General features: G+C 41.8%; 2 protein-coding genes across 6 annotated transcripts in view; one reads left to right on the plus strand and one right to left on the minus strand.

Moving 5' to 3' along the window:
* LOC106601036 (meiosis-specific coiled-coil domain-containing protein MEIOC) overlaps nucleotides 1–7,030 on the plus strand; it is a 31,722-nt gene extending 24,692 nt beyond the window's left edge. For all 5 annotated transcript variants that reach the window (XM_045715020.1, XM_045715021.1, XM_014192904.2 and 2 more), the window contains 3 exons: nucleotides 134–268; nucleotides 5,276–5,456; nucleotides 6,292–7,030. In XM_045715020.1, the coding sequence (XP_045570976.1) occupies nucleotides 134–268; nucleotides 5,276–5,456; nucleotides 6,292–6,464 (489 nt within the window). In that variant the 3' untranslated portion in view covers nucleotides 6,465–7,030. The remainder of the gene's footprint in view (nucleotides 1–133; nucleotides 269–5,275; nucleotides 5,457–6,291) is intronic.
* A 647-nt stretch (nucleotides 7,031–7,677) lies between these two features.
* Nucleotides 7,678–16,006, minus strand: LOC106601037 (coiled-coil domain-containing protein 43). The gene is made up of 5 exons (XM_014192907.2): nucleotides 15,736–16,006; nucleotides 9,729–9,819; nucleotides 9,457–9,601; nucleotides 9,216–9,262; nucleotides 7,678–8,792 (listed from the first exon to the last, which is right to left on the minus strand). The coding sequence occupies exons 1-5, from the start codon at nucleotides 15,907–15,909 to the stop codon at nucleotides 8,605–8,607; spliced, it is 645 nt and encodes a 214-aa protein (XP_014048382.1). The 5' UTR covers nucleotides 15,910–16,006; the 3' UTR covers nucleotides 7,678–8,604.
* Nucleotides 16,007–16,597: the final 591 nt, after the last annotated feature.

Below are 16,597 nucleotides of genomic sequence, written 5' to 3' on the forward strand. Positions count from 1 at the left end.
TCATCTTGAAATCCTTATTATTTATCTGATTATGCTGCAATACAATACTTGGTAAGAATGACTCCCAAACTAGGATTAAAATGTATAGTTCGACTGGTTGGCATTAAGTGTTTTTTTATATTATGTGTTTTAGACAGAGGACGTCCTTACCATGAGTTATCCTGGAAAGCGGATTTCTGTGGTGACCAGCAGTGCCCTCCCCAAAATCCCACCTAACCCTTCCAGAGTGGACCGTCTCATTGTGGACCAGATCCGAGAACAAGCCAAGGTGAGAAATGTTCATTCTTAAAAGTCTAAGCCGGGAGGGGATTCTAAGATGACATATGGAATTGTTTTAAGATGGTCATGCTATGGATCATTTAGCTATTTGATTTAGAATTTTAGGACCCCTTTAGGTATCAATATATATATTTTTAAAGATTTGATAAAATATTGAATTTGGCCTTTACTACTATAGATACGCATTGAATAACACATCACATTCATACAGTACATTCAGAAAGTATTCAGATCCATTGACTTTTTCCACATTTTGTTATGTTACAGCCTTATTAAAATTGATTGGGAAAAAATGTTCCCTCATCAATCTATACACAATACCCCATAATGACAAAGCAGAAACAGGTTTTTAGAAATGTTTGCAAATTGATTAAAAATAAAAAAACATGAATACCTTATTTACATAAGTATTCAGACCCTTGTGTCGAGGCACAGATCTGGGGAAGGGTACCAAAACATTTCAGCAGCATTAAAGGTCCCCCAAAACACAGTGGCCTCCATCATTCTTATATGGAAGAAGTTTGGAACTACCAAGACTCTTCCTAGAGCTGGCCGCCCGGCCAAACTGAACAATCGGGGGAGAAGGGCTCGGTCAGGGAGGTAACCAAGAACCCGATGGTCACTCTGACAGAGCTCCAGAGTTCCTCTGTGGAGATGGGAGAACCTTCCAGAAGGACAACCATCTCTGCAGCACTCCAGCAATCAGGCCTTTATGGTAGAGTGGCCAGACGGAAACCACTCCTCAGTAAAAGCCACATGACAGCCCTCTTGGAGTTTGCCAAAAGGCACCTAAAGGACTGTTAGACCATGAGAAACAAGATTCTCTGGCCTAATGAAACCAATATTGAACTCTTTGGTCTGAATGCCAAGTGCCACTTCTGGAGGAAACCTGGCACTATTCCTACGGTGATGCATGGTGGTGGCAGTATCACGAATCAAGGTAAGACCCAGATGCAGACTGTCGAAGTAACAATGTTTAATGTTCCAACAGAGGCAAGCAGTAGACAGGTCAAGGCAGGCAGAGGCCGGTAATCCAGAGGGAGGCAGAGGTACAGGTCGGCAGGCAGGGTCAGGGGCAGGCAGAGTGGTCAGGCAGTCGGGCTCAGAGTCAGGACAGGCAAGGGTCAAAACTGGGAGGACTAGCAAAAAGAGAATAGCAGCAGGAGTACGGGAAAACACGTTGGTTGACTTGAAAAACATACAAGACGAACTGGCAACAAACAGACAGAGAACACAGGTATAAATACACAGGGGATAATAGGGAAGAGGGGTGACACCTGGAGGGGGGTGGAGACAAGCACAAGGACAGGTGAAACAGATCAGGGCGTGACAGGCAGCATCATGCTGTGGGGATGCTTTTCAGCTGCGGGGACTAGGAGACTAGTCAGGATCGAGGGAAAGATGAATGGAGCAAGGTACAGAGAGATCCTTGATGAAAACTTGCTCCAGACTGCTCAGGACCTCAGACTGGGACAAAGGTTCACCTTCCAACAAAACAACGACCCTAAGCACACAGTCAAGACAACGTAGGAGTGGCTTCGGGACAAGTCTCTGAATGTCCTTGAGTGGCACAGCCAGAGCCCGGACTTGAACCCGATCGAACATCTCTGGAGAGACCTGAAAATAGCTGTGCAGCAACGCTCCCCATCCAACCTGACAGCGCTTGAGAGGATATGCAGAGAAGAACTCCCCAAATACAGGTGTGCCAAGCTTGTAGCGTCATACCCAAGAAGACTCAAGGCTGTAATCGCTGCCAAAGGTGCTTCAACAAGGACTGAGTAAAGGGTTTGAATACTTATGTAAATGTTATTTTTGAACTTTTTATTTAATTTATAAATTTGCAAACCTTTCTAAAAACCTTTTCATGCTTTGGCATTATGGAGTATTGTATAGATTGATGAGGGGGAAAAAGCGATTTAATCCATTTTAGAATAAGGCTTTAACGTAACAAAATGTGGAAAAAGTCAAGGGGTCTGAATACTTCCCGAATGCACTGTAAATGGCAAAAAAGACAGTCAAAAAAGAAATCATAAGAAACAAGATTTTGAAGTGTTTGTCCTATATCTAGTAGATATAAGAAAGCTCAAGAAATATATATACAGTTGAAGTCGGAAGTTTACATACACTTAGGTTGGAGTCATTAAAACTCTTTTTTCAACCACTCCACAAATTTCTTGTTTACATTTACATTTACGTCATTTAGCAGACGCTCTTATCCAGAGTGACTTACAAATTGGTGCACTCACCTTATGATATCCAGTGGAACAACCACTTTACAATAGTACATCTATCTTTTTTGGGGGGGAGGGTGGAGGGGTTTAGAAGGATTACTTAATCCTATCCCAGGTATTCCTTAAAGAGGTGGGGTTTCAGGTGTCTCCGGAAGGTGGTGATTGACGCCGCTGTCCTGGCATCGTGAGGGAGCTTGTTCCACCATTGGGGTGCCAGAGCAGCGAATAGTTTTGACTGGGCTGAGCGGGAACTGTGCTTCCGCAGAGGTAGGGAGGCGAGCAGGCCAGAGGTGGATGAACGCAGTGCCCTTCTTTGGGTGTAGGGACTGATCAGAGCCTGAAGGTACGGAGGTGCCGTTCCCCTCACAGCTCCGTAGGCAAGCACCATGGTCTTGTAGCAGATGCGAGCTTCAACTGGAAGCCAGTGGAGTGTGCGGAGGAGCGGGGTGACGTGAGAGAACTTGGGAAGGTTGAACACCAGACGGGCTGCGGCGTTCTGGATGAGTTGTAGGGGTTTGATGGCACAGGCAGGGAGCCCCGCCAACAGCGAGTTGCAGTAATCCAGACGGGAGATGACAAGTGCCTGGATTAGGACCTGCGCCGCTTCCTGTGTGAGGCAGGGTTGTACTCTGCGAATGTTGTAGAGCATGAACCTACAGGATCGGGTCACCGCCTTGATGTTAGCGGAGAACGACAGGGTGTTGTCCAGGGTCACGCCAAGGCTCTTAGCACTCTGGGAGTGTTAACAAACTATAGTTTGCCAAAACTATAGTTTTGGCAAGTCGGTTAGGACATCTACTTTGTGCATGACACAAGTAATTTTAACCAACAATTGTTTACAGACAGATTATTTCACTTATAATTCACTGTATCACAATTCCAGTGGGTCAGAAGTTTACATACACTAAGTTGAGTGTGCCTTTAAACAGCTTGGAAAATTATGTCATGGCTTTAGAAGCTTCTGATAGGCTAATTGACATCATTTGAGTCAATTGGAGGTGTACCTGTGGATGTATTTCAAGGCCTACCTTCAAAGTCAGTGCCTCTTTGCTTGACATCATGGGAAAATCAAAGGAAATCAGCCAAGACCTCAGAAAAAAAAATGTAAGTCTGGTTCATCCTTGGGAGCAATTTCCAAATGCCTGAAGGTACCATGTTCATCTGTACAAACATTAGTACGCAAGTATAAACACCATGGGACCACACAGCCGTCATACCGCTCAGGAAGGAGACGCGTTCTGTCTCCTAGAGATGAACATACTTTGGTGCAAAAAGTGCAAATCAATCCCAGAACAACAGCAAAGGACCTTGTGAAGATGCTGGAGGAAACAGGTACAAAAGTATCTATATCCACAGTAAAATGAGTCCTATATCGACATAACCTGAAAGGCCACTCAGCAAGTAAGAAGCCACTGCTCCAAAACCGCCATAAAAAAGCCAGACTACGGTTTGCAACTGCACATGGGGACAAAGATCGTACTTTTTGGAGAAATGTCCTCTGGGCTGCTGAAACAAAAATAGAACTGTTTGGCCATAATGACTATCGTTATGTTTGGAGGAAAAAGGGGGAGGCTTGCAAGCCGAAGAACACCATCCCAACCGTGAAGCACGGGGGTGGCAGCATCATGTTGGGGTGGTGCTTTGCTGCAGGAGGGACTGGTGCACTTCACAAAATAGATGGCATCATGAGGGAGGGAAATTATGTGGATATATTGAAGCAACATCTCAAGACATCAGTCAGGAAGTTAAAGCTTGGTCGCAAATGGGTCTTCCAAATGGACAATGACCCCAAGCATACTTCCAAAGTTGTGGCAAAATGGCTTAAGGACAACAAAGTCAAGCATTTGGAGTGGCCATCACAAAGCCCTGACCTCAATCCCATAGAAAATTTGTGGGCAGAACTGAAAAAGTGTGTGTGCGAGCAAGGAGGCCTACAAACCCGACTCAGTTGCTCCAGCTCTGTCGTGAGGAATGGGCCAGAATTCACCCAACTTATTGTGGGAAGCTTGTGGAAGGCTACCCGAAACGTTTGACCCAAGTTAAACAATCTAAAGGCAATGCTACCAAATACTAATTGAGTGTAACTGACCCACTGGGAATGTGATGAAAGAAATAAAAGCCTGAAATAAATTATTCTCTGCTATTATTCTGACATTTCACATTTTTAAAATAAAGTGGTGATCCTAACTGACCGAAGACAGGGAATTTTTACTAGGATTAAATGTCAGGAATTGTGAAAACTGAGTTTAAATGTATTTGTCTAAGGTGTATGTAAACTTCCGACTTCAACTGTATATATTTATTACACATTTTTAACCCCTTTTTTGGGTAGGCACAAAACTACCATCATATTTCCATACATTTTTAAAACCAGTACCAGTTTCCTACAGACGAGTCCCGTGACACTTGGGGCCGCATTAGTTTGTAGGCCAAACGCAAATGTGGAAGTGCGACATCGGCAGATGTGGTGGAAAGAGACGCATCCAATGCAGATATCTCTAGGTTAAACTGACAGATTTTAATGGGGATTTTTTTTACCGGTGCGTGAATCGACTCTAGGAGGTTAAATGTCCACTTTGGAATTTTAGGATTGGATGATGGCTAATTCCATGCAAGTTGGCATGAGTGTTGATAGAAGAGTTAAATAAGACCAATACATGAATACCAGTTGCTTTAGGCTAGATGAACACCCATCAAGTTCTGCAAGTGTTTCAAAATGCATTTGAAGAATTTTTGATGGAATTTATTTTCCTCTTATATCATAGGTGGTGAGCCTTCTGGGTAAAATGGAGTGTCTGCGTAGCTTCCCCCTCCATGCCAATATTTGTTCAGCGCTGGACAGACACCTCGAGGCTATTTACATTACCCAGGCCAGACGCAAGGAGGAATTTGTCAACACTTCAAACCGTCAGAGACAGGCCAGTGCACATTTCAGAGAGGACAGAGGTAACTCAACACTAAGTCATTAATGAGCCGCAGCAAGTTCTAAACAACTGAATCCCCAAGCATTTGTCTATGCTTGTCTTCCAATTTTATTTTAGATTTATTCTGGAAATATGGCTGCCATTTTTTATTCTGTAGAGCCTTTTATATTTTATTTCCTTGAAAGAGCAAATAACAGAGCTTATCTTCTACGTTTGCCTTTTCGTGTTAGGGATGAGCAGCATTTGTCAGCTCTGATGATGAGGCCTAAAAACCAGTGGTGGAAATTGTCATACTTGAGTAAAAGTAAAGATACCTTAATAGAAAATGACTCAAATAAAAGTGAAAGTTACGCAGTAAAAATCCTACTTGAGTAAAAGTCTAAAAGTATTTCGTTTTAAATATACTTAAGTATCAAAAGGAACAGTATAAATCCTTTCAAATTTCTTATATTAAGGAAACTAGACGGCACCATTTTCTTTTTTATAATAGATAGCCAGTGGCATGCTCCAACACTCAAGACATATTTTACAAAGGAAGCATGTGTTTAGTGAGTCTGCCAGATCAGAGGCAGTAGGGATGACCAGGAATGTTCTCTTGATAAGTGTGAATTAGACAATTTTCCTGTCCTGCTAAGCATTAAAAATGTTACGAGTACTTTTGGGTGTCAGGGAAAATGTATGGGGTAAAAAGTACATCATTGTTTTAGGAATGTAGTGAAGTAAAAGTAAAAGTAGTCAAAAATATAAATAGTAAAGTACAGATACCCCAAAAAACTACTTAAGTAGTACTTTCAAGTATTTTTACTTAATTACTTTACACCACTACTGTCTTATTTTTTTGCCTGTATTCCTGCTAGATATCCTGCTGCTTGCTACAGCACTGAGGGATCTGTCTTTGACCACAAGGAAGTCCCGCACTGCCCTGTGGTGTGCCCTACAGATGACCCTACCCAAGTCCAACACGGACAAGCTGGATGAGCAGAGCACCTCTGAGGAGACCAGCCCAGGGAGAACACTTATCCAGTTCTGATGCCACTGAGCCACCCTATGGTTCACATGTGACACTCACTCACGTTTATGCTATAGATGTTGCTGAGAGCAAGACCAGTGAGGAGCATTAGGCCAGATTACATTTTGATCACATTATTAGACAGAACAGAAGGAATTCTTGTATGTAGGCTCAGTTTGAGCAAATAGAGGACATTTATTATTTTTGGAGATTATCAGTCTTATTGAAAATGTATCCTAAAGCAGGTGGTTCAGAACAATGTAATGGGATAACCAAGGGTGCATTTATTTTAAATGGCAGTACAATTCTATTATGCTGTTGAATTGAGAATCCCCATAATCCCTTCAGCCCCAGTAATTCCGTTAACGAGCTTCTATTAGGAACATGAGAGAGCAGAGCCTGATCAGATATGGTGGTGGTGATAACTGTAGGAGAATATACAGTATTACATTCATCAGTATTGTCAACTCCCTTAGAGCTAGGTTCCTTGTAATCATTGCAAGGAAAATGAGTTTAATTTACCTTAGTGGCCACAAATGTTAATACAATTTGATTGATAGTTGCTCTTGGGCTAGGGGAATTCATAATATGAAATGTGTTAAGGCTTAATTTATCTTCAAAATCACCACATTTTGTGATTAGGGTCATCGAAAATAATGGGAATCTTGGAAAGGCCGAATATTATTTAAAGACACTATTTATAATTATTAAAACATGGCAATCATTTGAATGTTTTCCTGAATGTTTAACTTATTTATTTGAATGTGATTTGACATTCAGTTCTCTAATATGCTTCTTAACAACCAATAATTGTGGATAAGTGGTCATTGCCTCCGCTTAAGTTGAGTGGATATGGCAATGGGAACCACTTTTCTGTCATATTCCATGTTAACATACCAATCAATCGTCAACTTGAAGCCTCGTGTTTCCTCGGTTTACCTGAAAAGCAACATACTCTCAGTAGGTTAGAAATTTGGACTGGTCATCCATTGATGTTAATTAAATTTTATGTTATTCTTATTTAGAATTTAGTTCTCTGAATGTTAATCACGCTGCATTACAGCTCATTTCAAAAACATAAGAATTAAGTTTGGACCCATACTATCAATGACATAATACACACTCGTAAGACAGGTGGCAAACATGTTCAAACCCCTGTATTTTTAATGTTCCTGTTTGAAACTGTATGTTTCACGATAATTGTTTGTTTTATTAAATCAAAAAAACAATAAAGCTCTTTAAAATGGCATTTATTTATTCAAAACATATGTTGAAAATGAACCCCATTGCCATTCTGCAAACATTGTATATGATATAATCGAGGTATACAGTATCAACCACCACGTTGTTCTGATTCTCATACAAGAGAGTGCATAGACAGTACATGAAGACTGGGGTGCCAAACTGAATGTATTTAATATGACTAACATGAGTGTGAGCCTTGAGTAAATCCATCTCCAAAGAGGAAAAGCATTTGCAACACATTGGCACATACTAGCAGTGGTTCAATCTTTGAGCGAGTTAAGATCCCATAGGGCACTTCCCCTTCCTTTTACTACAATATCCCCTATAGTAATTGCAGAACATTTGAATGCCATTTAAAAACATTTATCTTGGAAAATTATTACTTAAACTGGGCAAACATTTTAGAGTGAACATTTTTTTTAGAGCATGCTACATCTAGTGAATGACTATTCATTTTCAGAGACAGTCTCCCTATTAGTAGAGGCATATTGAAAAGGAGGCAGGGACAGCAATGATACAGAAACATCCGCCTCCTTAGTTTCAATATGGTAGGATGACAGATACAGGCAAGAGCTTGTGCAGGTTGATCATAGCAAGTAGAGATAGACTATTAATGTTGGCTTTTCATAGAGTCACTGATTTACTTTATTAATCACAGTTGAGGAGAAAGAACACATTGTAGATAGATGGACTGTTTCCCAGCTTTAGATAAAGCTTGATGACTGAAACCAATAGAAAACAAATGGTAATTGGTTAAAACAATTAATGTCCAGACAAGTTCTTGTTACAATGTCAATGTATGTTACAATCATAAGGGTGGTAATAAGGGATAGGTAAAAATAATGTTGATTTCAGTTTTTTTATCCAGTAACAAAACATTTAATGTGACAATGTCCCAAAGTGTCATTTGTTTTTCTCATCTTTTGCGTTCCCCTTTCTGTGTGCGTTTCTTCTCCTTGTCCTTCCTGTCCTGCCTGGCTAGTTTATCCTTCTCACGCTGCATCTTGTCCGTCTCTTTCTTCTTATGCGAGTCTTCCTTAGCCTGGTCCCTCTGCTGTTTCTTCCTGCTCAGAACCTCCTCCACGTTGGTGTTCTTAAACAGGGCTGAGGCGACCAGTAAAGGAGTTTCACAGCAAAACCAGTGCCCCTATTCATAAAGCGTCTCATAGTAGGAGTGCTGATCTAGGATCAGGTTTCCCCTATACATTTAATCATTTGATCCTGGATCAGCACTCTTATTCCAAGGCGCTTTACAAATACAGACCAACATGTACTAGAACCTGGGTTTCGAAGTTGATGGTGCCATAAGTGGTCTTTTAAAAATATAGTACTGGTTAAATATTACTTAATGCAGAAAACAATACATTTGCATTCCATTTTAGTCATTTAGCAGACACTCTTATCCAGAGTGACACAGTTAGTGCATTCATCTTAACATAGCTTGGTGGGACAACCACATATCACAGTAAGTACATTTTTCCTCAATAGGAGTTATAGGAGGAGCAATAGGAGGCATAGACAGGATACATTTATCACCACTGGGGGGGAAAGCCTGCTCCTCCTCTTCAGCTTCAGTGTTGATGTCAAGGAAACTTGAAAAATAGTACTCTTCATTGCAGTCACATAAAAATGAACATTTTGGGAGACTGCTTGCATTATACATTACAGAAATAAACACTTAAGATCTTTAGAGCTGTATAGGTTTAACAAGGAGCAAAGCATAACGGTAGGGGTACACAATAGTTGCAATATATTGAGCCAAGGATATTCCTCATCATCTGTGATATTGGCATATTGAGCCAGGACTGCTTCTTTAGCTTCTTTCCTCTTCCTGGACTCCTGAGATACTTCCTTCTGTTTCACCACAATCTGTGCCTGCTTCTCTATCAGATTGGCAATGGCCAGTACCTCAGCTAGAGAGAGAGGAAATTCAACAGATAATTCATACAATGGCTGCTCCAGCTATTAGCTCATGTCTGAAAGTACAGCTAGAATAATTTTCTGTATTTTAAGTTTCTAGCTTTTGATTTATGTTCATACCATCCTCCTTGTTTTTGGTTGCCGACCGGGCACAGCTCTCAGCCCACTGACTAATGATCTCTTTGCAGACATCTTCAAGTTTCTCATCCTCCTGTGCATGGAAGACAGGAGTATGGAGATGGAATTAGTGAATTACTGAATTTGGAGATGCAATTAGTGAATTTGAACATCACTACTTTGAGACAAGTATGGTTAGATGCAGCCCAATATGGCAACTTTAGTATGGACGAGTGGGTGTATGGAAAGTGAATCAGCTAATTGGGCAGATTTGTTGCCACTGAAGACCATTTTGCGTTGCTGACGGCTGCACGACGAGTCGATAAGCCGGCGACCAGTGTACAGGTGTTGTATCGACCAGCCTGCCGACCTAAAGTGCTTCCATCTGGGCAGCTGTATCACGGTCGTGTCGCCGGTGGTAGATAACATGGCCATTCCCTCCACTGATTTTATTTCAAGTAGGATAGCAGCCTAAATGCTATTTTTTGTATAGGCTGATCCAACTTTGATGTAATGTCCTTAAAACAAGTCAAAATGAGGCTCAGTAGTGTGTGTGGCCTCCACGTGCCTGTATGACCTCCCTACAATGCCTGGGCATGCTCCTGATGAGGTGGCGGATGGTCTCCTGAGGGATCTCCTCCCAGACCTGGACTAAAGCATCCGCCAACTCCTGGACAGTCTGTGGTGCAACGTGGCGTTGGTGGATGGAGCGAGACATGATGTCCCAGATGTGCTCAATTGGATTCAGGTCTGGGGAACGGGCGGGCCAGTCCATAGCATCAATGCCTTCCTCTTGCAGGAACTGCTGACACACTCCAGCCACATGAGGTCTAGCATTGTCTTGCATTAGGAGGAACCCAGGGCCAACCGGACCAGCATATGGTCTCACAAGGGGTCTGAGGATCTCATCTCGGTACCTAATGGCAGTCAGGCTACCTCTGGCGAGCACATGGAGGGCTGTGCGGCCCCCCAAAGAAATGCCACCCCACACCATAACTGACCCACCGCCAAACTGGTCATGCTGGAGGATGTTGCAGGCAGCAGAACGTTCTCCACGGCGTCTCCAGACTCACGTGCTCAGTGTGAACCTGCTTTCATCTATGAAGAGTACAGGGCGCCAGTGGCGAATTTGCCAATCTTGGTGTTCTCTGGCAAATGCCAAACGTCCTGCACGGTGTTGGGCTGTAAGCACAACCCCCACCTGTGGACGTCGGGCCCTCATACCACCCTCATGGAGTGTTTCTGACCGTTTGAGCAGACACATGCACATTTGTGGCCTGCTGGAGGTCATTTTGCAGGGTTCTGGCAGTGCTCCTCCTGCTCCTCCTTGCACAAAGGCGGAGGTAGCGGTCCTGCTGCTGGGTTGTTGACCTCCTACGGCCTCCTCCACATCTCCTGATGTACTGGCCTGTCTCTTGGTAGCACCTCCATGCTCTGGACACTACGCTGACAGACACAGCAAACCTTCTTGCCACAGCTCGCATTGATGTGCCATCCTGGATGAGCTGCACTACCTGAGCCACTTGTGTGGGTTGTAGACTCCGTCTCATGCTACCACTAGAGTGAAAGCACCGCCAGCATTCAAAAGTGACCAAAACATCAGCCAGGAAGCATAGGAACTGAGAAGTGGTCTGTGGTCACCACCTGCAGAACCACTCCTTTATTGGGGGTGTCTTGCTAATTGCCTATAATTTCCACCTGTTGTCTATTCCATTTGCACAACAGCATGTGGAATTTATTGTCAATCAGTGTTGCTTCCTAAGTGGACAGTTTGATTTCACAGAAGTGTGATTGACTTGGAGTTACATTGTGTTTAAGTGTTCCCTTTATTTTTTTTGAGCAGTATATATATATATATATATATATATATATTTTTTTTTACTCAAACCTCCCGCCGGGCCAGATTGAATGGGCTCCCGGGCCGGATTGGTACAAATGGTCTAACCTAGTGGTTCACAAACTATGGGGGGCGCAAAAGGTCGGCAGTCTGGCGTTTCAACATACTATTGAAAGTTGTAATAGTAGATTGTACAATGTGCAATTTATAAATTTGGTAGTGCATCATCAGTTTTCCTCTTGTCATGTCAGTCATTGCATACATTAGAGATATTTATCACTTGTCAGAAATGTCCAGATCAACTAGCCCAGTGGTTCTCAAACTTTTTATAGTCCCGTACCCCTTCAGACATTTAACTTCCAGATGCGTAACCCCTCTAGCACCATGGTCAGTGCACTCTCAAATGTTTTTTTGCCATCATTGTAAGCCTGCCACACACTATACAATACATTTATTAAACAAAAGAATGAGTGTGAGTTTGCCACAACCCGGCTAGTGGGAAGTGACAAAGAGATCTTATAGGACCAGGGCACAAATAATATAATAATAAATAATTTAGCTTTTTATTTAGCCATCTTACATACACTACCGTTCAAAGGTTTGGGGTCACTTAAGAAATGTCCTTGTTTTTGAAAGAAAAAAAGTAGCTTTTGTCCATTAAAATAACATCAAATTGATCAGAAATAGTGTAGACATTGTTAATATTGTAAATGACTATTGTAGCTGGAAATGGCTGATTTGTTATGGAATATCTACATAGGCTTACAGAGGCCCATTATCAGCAACCATCCCTCCTGTGTTCCAATGGCACGTGTTAGTTTATCATTTTAAAAGGCTAATTGATTATTAGAAAACCCTTTTGCAATTATGTTAGCACAGCTGAAAACTGTTGTTCTGATTAAAGAAGCAATAAACCTGGCCTTTAGACTATCAGCAGTTGTGGGTTCATTTGCCAGTTGAGGACTTGTGAGGTGTCTATTTCTCAAACTAGACACTAATGTACTTGTCCTCTTGCTCAGTTGTGCACCGGGGCCTCCCACTCCTCTTTCTGTTCTGGTTAGAGCCCGTTTACGCTGATCTGTGACGGGAGTAGCACACAGCGTTGTACGAGATCTTCCGTTTCTTGGCAATTTCTCGCATGGAATAGCCTTCATTTCTCAGAACAAGAATCGACTGATGAGTTTCAGAAGAAAGTTCTTTGTTTCTGGCCATTTTGAGCCTGTAAATCGAACCCACAAATGCTGATGCTCCAGATACTCAACTAGTCTAAAGAAAGCCAGTTTTATTGCTTCTTTAAATCAGAACAACAGTTTTCATAATTGCAAAAGGGTTTTCTAATAATCAATTAGCCTTTTAAAATGATAAACTTGGATTAGGTAACACAATGTGCCATTGGAACACAGGAGGGATGGTTGCTGATAACAGGCCTCTATCTACATAGCTGTACATTCTATTAAAAATCTGTTTCCAGCTACAATAGTCATTTACAACATTAACAATGTCTACACTGTATTTCTGATAAATTTGATGTTAATTTAATGGATAAAAAAGGACATTTCTAAGTGACCACAAACTTTGGAACGGTAGAGTGTGTGTGTGTATACACACACACACACACTGGAAGTCGGAGGTTTACATACACTTAGTTTGGAGTCATTAAAACTCGTTTTTCAACCACTCCACACATTTCTTGTTAACAAACTATAGTTTTGGCAAGTCGGTTAGGACATCTACTTTGTGCATGACACAAGTAATTTTTCCAACAATTGTTTACAGACTGATTACTTCACTGTATCACAATTCCAGTGGGTCAGAAGTTTACATACACTAAGGTGACTGTGCCTTTAAACAGCTTGGAAAATTCCAGAAAATGTTGTCATGGCTTTAGAAGCGTCTAATAGGCTAATTGACATCATTTGAGTCAATTGGAGGCGTACCTGTGGATGTATTTCAAGGCCTACCTTCAAACACAGTGCCTCTTTGCTTGACATCATGGGAAAATCAAAAGAAATCAGCCAAGACCTCAGAATTTTTTTTTGTAGAATTCCACAAGTCTGGTTCATCCTTGGGAGCAATTTGCAAACGCCTGAAGGTACCACGTTCATCTGTACAAACAATAGTACACAAGTATAAACACCATGGGACCATACAGCCGGCATACCGCTCAGGAAGGAGACGCGTTCTGTCTCTTAGAGATTAACATACTTTGGTGCAAAAAGTGCAAATCAATCCCAGAAAAACAGCAAAGGATCTTGTGAAGATGCTGGAGGAAACAGGTACAAAAGTATCTATATCCACAGTAAAACGAGTCCTATATCAACATAACCTGAAAGGCCACTCAGCAAGGAAGAAGCCACTGCTCCAAAACTGCCATAAAAAAGCCAGACTGCGGTTTGCAACTGCAGGTGGGGACAAAGATCGTACTTTTTGGAGAAATGTCCTCTGGTCTGATTAAACAAAAATAGAACTGTTTGGCCATAATGACCATCATTATTTTTGGAGGAAAAAGGGGGAGGCTTGCAAGCCGAAGAACACCATCCCAACCGTGAAGAACAGGGGTTGCAGCATCATGTTGTGGTGGTGCTTTGCTGCAGGAGGGACTAGATGGCATCATGAGGGAGAAAAATGATGTGGATATATTGAAGCAACATCTCAAGACATCAGTCAGGGATTTAAAGCTTGGTCGCAAATGGGTCTTCCAAATGGACAATGACCCCAAGCATACTTCCAAAGTTGTGGCAAAATGGCTTAAGGACAGCAAAGCAAAGGTATTAGAGTGGCCATCACAAGCTCTGACCTCAATCCAATAGAACATTTGTGGGCAGAACTGAAAAAGTGTGTGCGAGTAAGGAGGTCTACAAAGCCGACTCAGTTACACCAGCTCTGTCAGGAGGAATGGGCCAAAATTCACCCAACTTATTATGGGAAGCTTGTGGAAGGCTGCACAAAATGTTTGACCCAAGTTAAACAATTTAAAGGCAATGCTACCAAATACTAATTGAGTGTATGTAAACTTCTGACCCACTGGGAATGTGAGGAAAGAAATAAAAGCTGAAATAAATCATTCTCTCTACTGTTATTCTGACATTTCACATTCTTAAAATAAAGTGGTGATCCTAACTGACCTAAAACAGGGAATGTTTACTAGGATTAAATGTCAGGAATTTAAATGTATTTGGCTAAGGTGTATGTAAACTACAGACAACTGTGATATTTTTTTATGTTATTAATCACATTTTTATTTGGCATACCCCTGACGGCATTGCGTGTACACCCCAGTTTGGGAATACCTGTACTAGCCCATGTCAGCAAACGTTTTTTAGCTAGGTTGTATTTAGCCAATAAATGTTGTATGTCACTCAAATATCAATTGAATTTACATTAGACATGGCAAAATGTATAGAATTGCAAGACAATGAGCTTTAAAACGGCAAAATATTATCTGCACGTCATGACAAAATGTGTAGAATTTAAGGAAATAAACGTTCAACCTTCCAAATTTTCTCTCAACAAGAGGGGTGAACAGTTTGTGTCATGAACAGTGCTTGTGCCCATAGAAATAGATGTGGCGCTCACGCGCATTGTTCCACAATGCTGAAAGAGGGCCACTACTCATCTTTCGAGACTGCCACACTGAGCTGCAGATACCCCTTTCTCCTTTGAGAGCAAGTGGTAAGGACGTAGTGTCAGTGAACCATCAGTTAGTATAATGTGTTATGTCAGGTGTTGCCAACTTTTGGAGTAGCCTACTGAGCATGTAGGCTTTCTCCAACTGAATCTGACGAGCAGCTGATTAGTGAAAAAAACTAAATCCTGCAAATGGGTCGGTACCCAGTAGCTCTCGAGACATGGCCACCCTGCTGTATGTCATAACCATCTGTTTGTCTGGAGAGTTCCACCGAAGTCTCAACATGGGCTAGCCGGCTAATAATAGAACGGGTCTGGATAACTTCAGGTTTGATTCGCCTAACCCCCATCTCCAAATATGGCTAATGGTAGATTGGCACATGTCGCTAACGTTGTTACCAGTTAGTTATATGGGAACAGATCGATTGTAGTCACTCAGTTGTTAGTTAGCGTAGTTAACACCCACTTGTAACCATTGAGCACGTTAGCCAGCTATTGACTAACTTACCGCGGCGCAAGCATGGCATGTCTGCCCTCTATATTTACCAAAAACGCAGATAGAATTCCTAGCAGTGCGTCCTCCTTCTCTTCGTCACTCTCCTCCTCTTGAAGTATTCCTAAAATATAAGCTCCATACACCTCCTGGTCCACTTCCAAGGAGTCTAGTCGATCATTCAGCCACTTCTCAAACTCCCCGGCATCTGCCATGGACGCCGCCATCTTGGCCGTTCGGGGTCTTCCACACCCTACGACTATCTGCGTGTATTGCCTGCTAGATAAAACTTTAGCAGAATATGGTTGCTGCCTCGTACTTTGTTTTAGTGATTGCCAGGAAATAATTAATAATTTACATTATTGCATTTAAGGAGGGATAATTAATCAACAACATAATCCATTTGAAATGTTATTCTTTCGTTCATAGACGTTAGAATTCTTTAAAAATCTTCATGCCTGATTATGTGACCAATTGATACATTTAAATTATATCCGTGAATCAAACGGACGTAGTTAACACACCCCTATAATAAAATGTTCATGAGATTTCATCATAGTATTCTGTGAGATTCAAGAGCCTCCCCCCGCCCTGACTCAGGTGACGTGGACACAGATGTGATTCTCTACTTTTCACCACTGGGTGGGAGTATAAGACATAGTCTGACTTTTTAGTCAAGTATATTTTTTCTCCAGTTCTACAGCCTAAAAAAGTTTATATTTGCCTCAAAAAATAAATTATCTCACCTGCTTGACCATCACCTGGATATGCTGAAAGATTGTTGTGCATCTAAATGTATCCCTGACTTTGGACATTATTTCCTGATCATGAGTAGCTGCTCCCAGTCACACTAACTAGTACTGTTCTCTGTTGATAGTGGGACAAGTAACGCCTCCCAGCTGTTGAATACATTAA

Source organism: Salmo salar, chromosome ssa03 (assembly GCF_905237065.1).
Source record: "Salmo salar chromosome ssa03, Ssal_v3.1, whole genome shotgun sequence".
Lineage (NCBI taxonomy): Eukaryota > Metazoa > Chordata > Actinopteri > Salmoniformes > Salmonidae > Salmo > Salmo salar.

Coding starts and splice junctions, on each gene's coding strand:
- LOC106601037 (XM_014192907.2), bottom strand. CDS start 15,909: ATGGCGGCGTCCATGGCAGATGCCGGGGAGTTTGAGAAGTGGCTGAAT. Junction 9,602..9,728: donor AACCAAAAACAAGGAGGATG/GTATGAACATAA, acceptor CTCTCTCTCTAG/CTGAGGTACTGGCCATTGCC. Junction 8,793..9,215: donor CCCCCCCAGTGGTGATAAAT/GTATCCTGTCTA, acceptor TGGTCGCCTCAG/CCCTGTTTAAGAACACCAAC.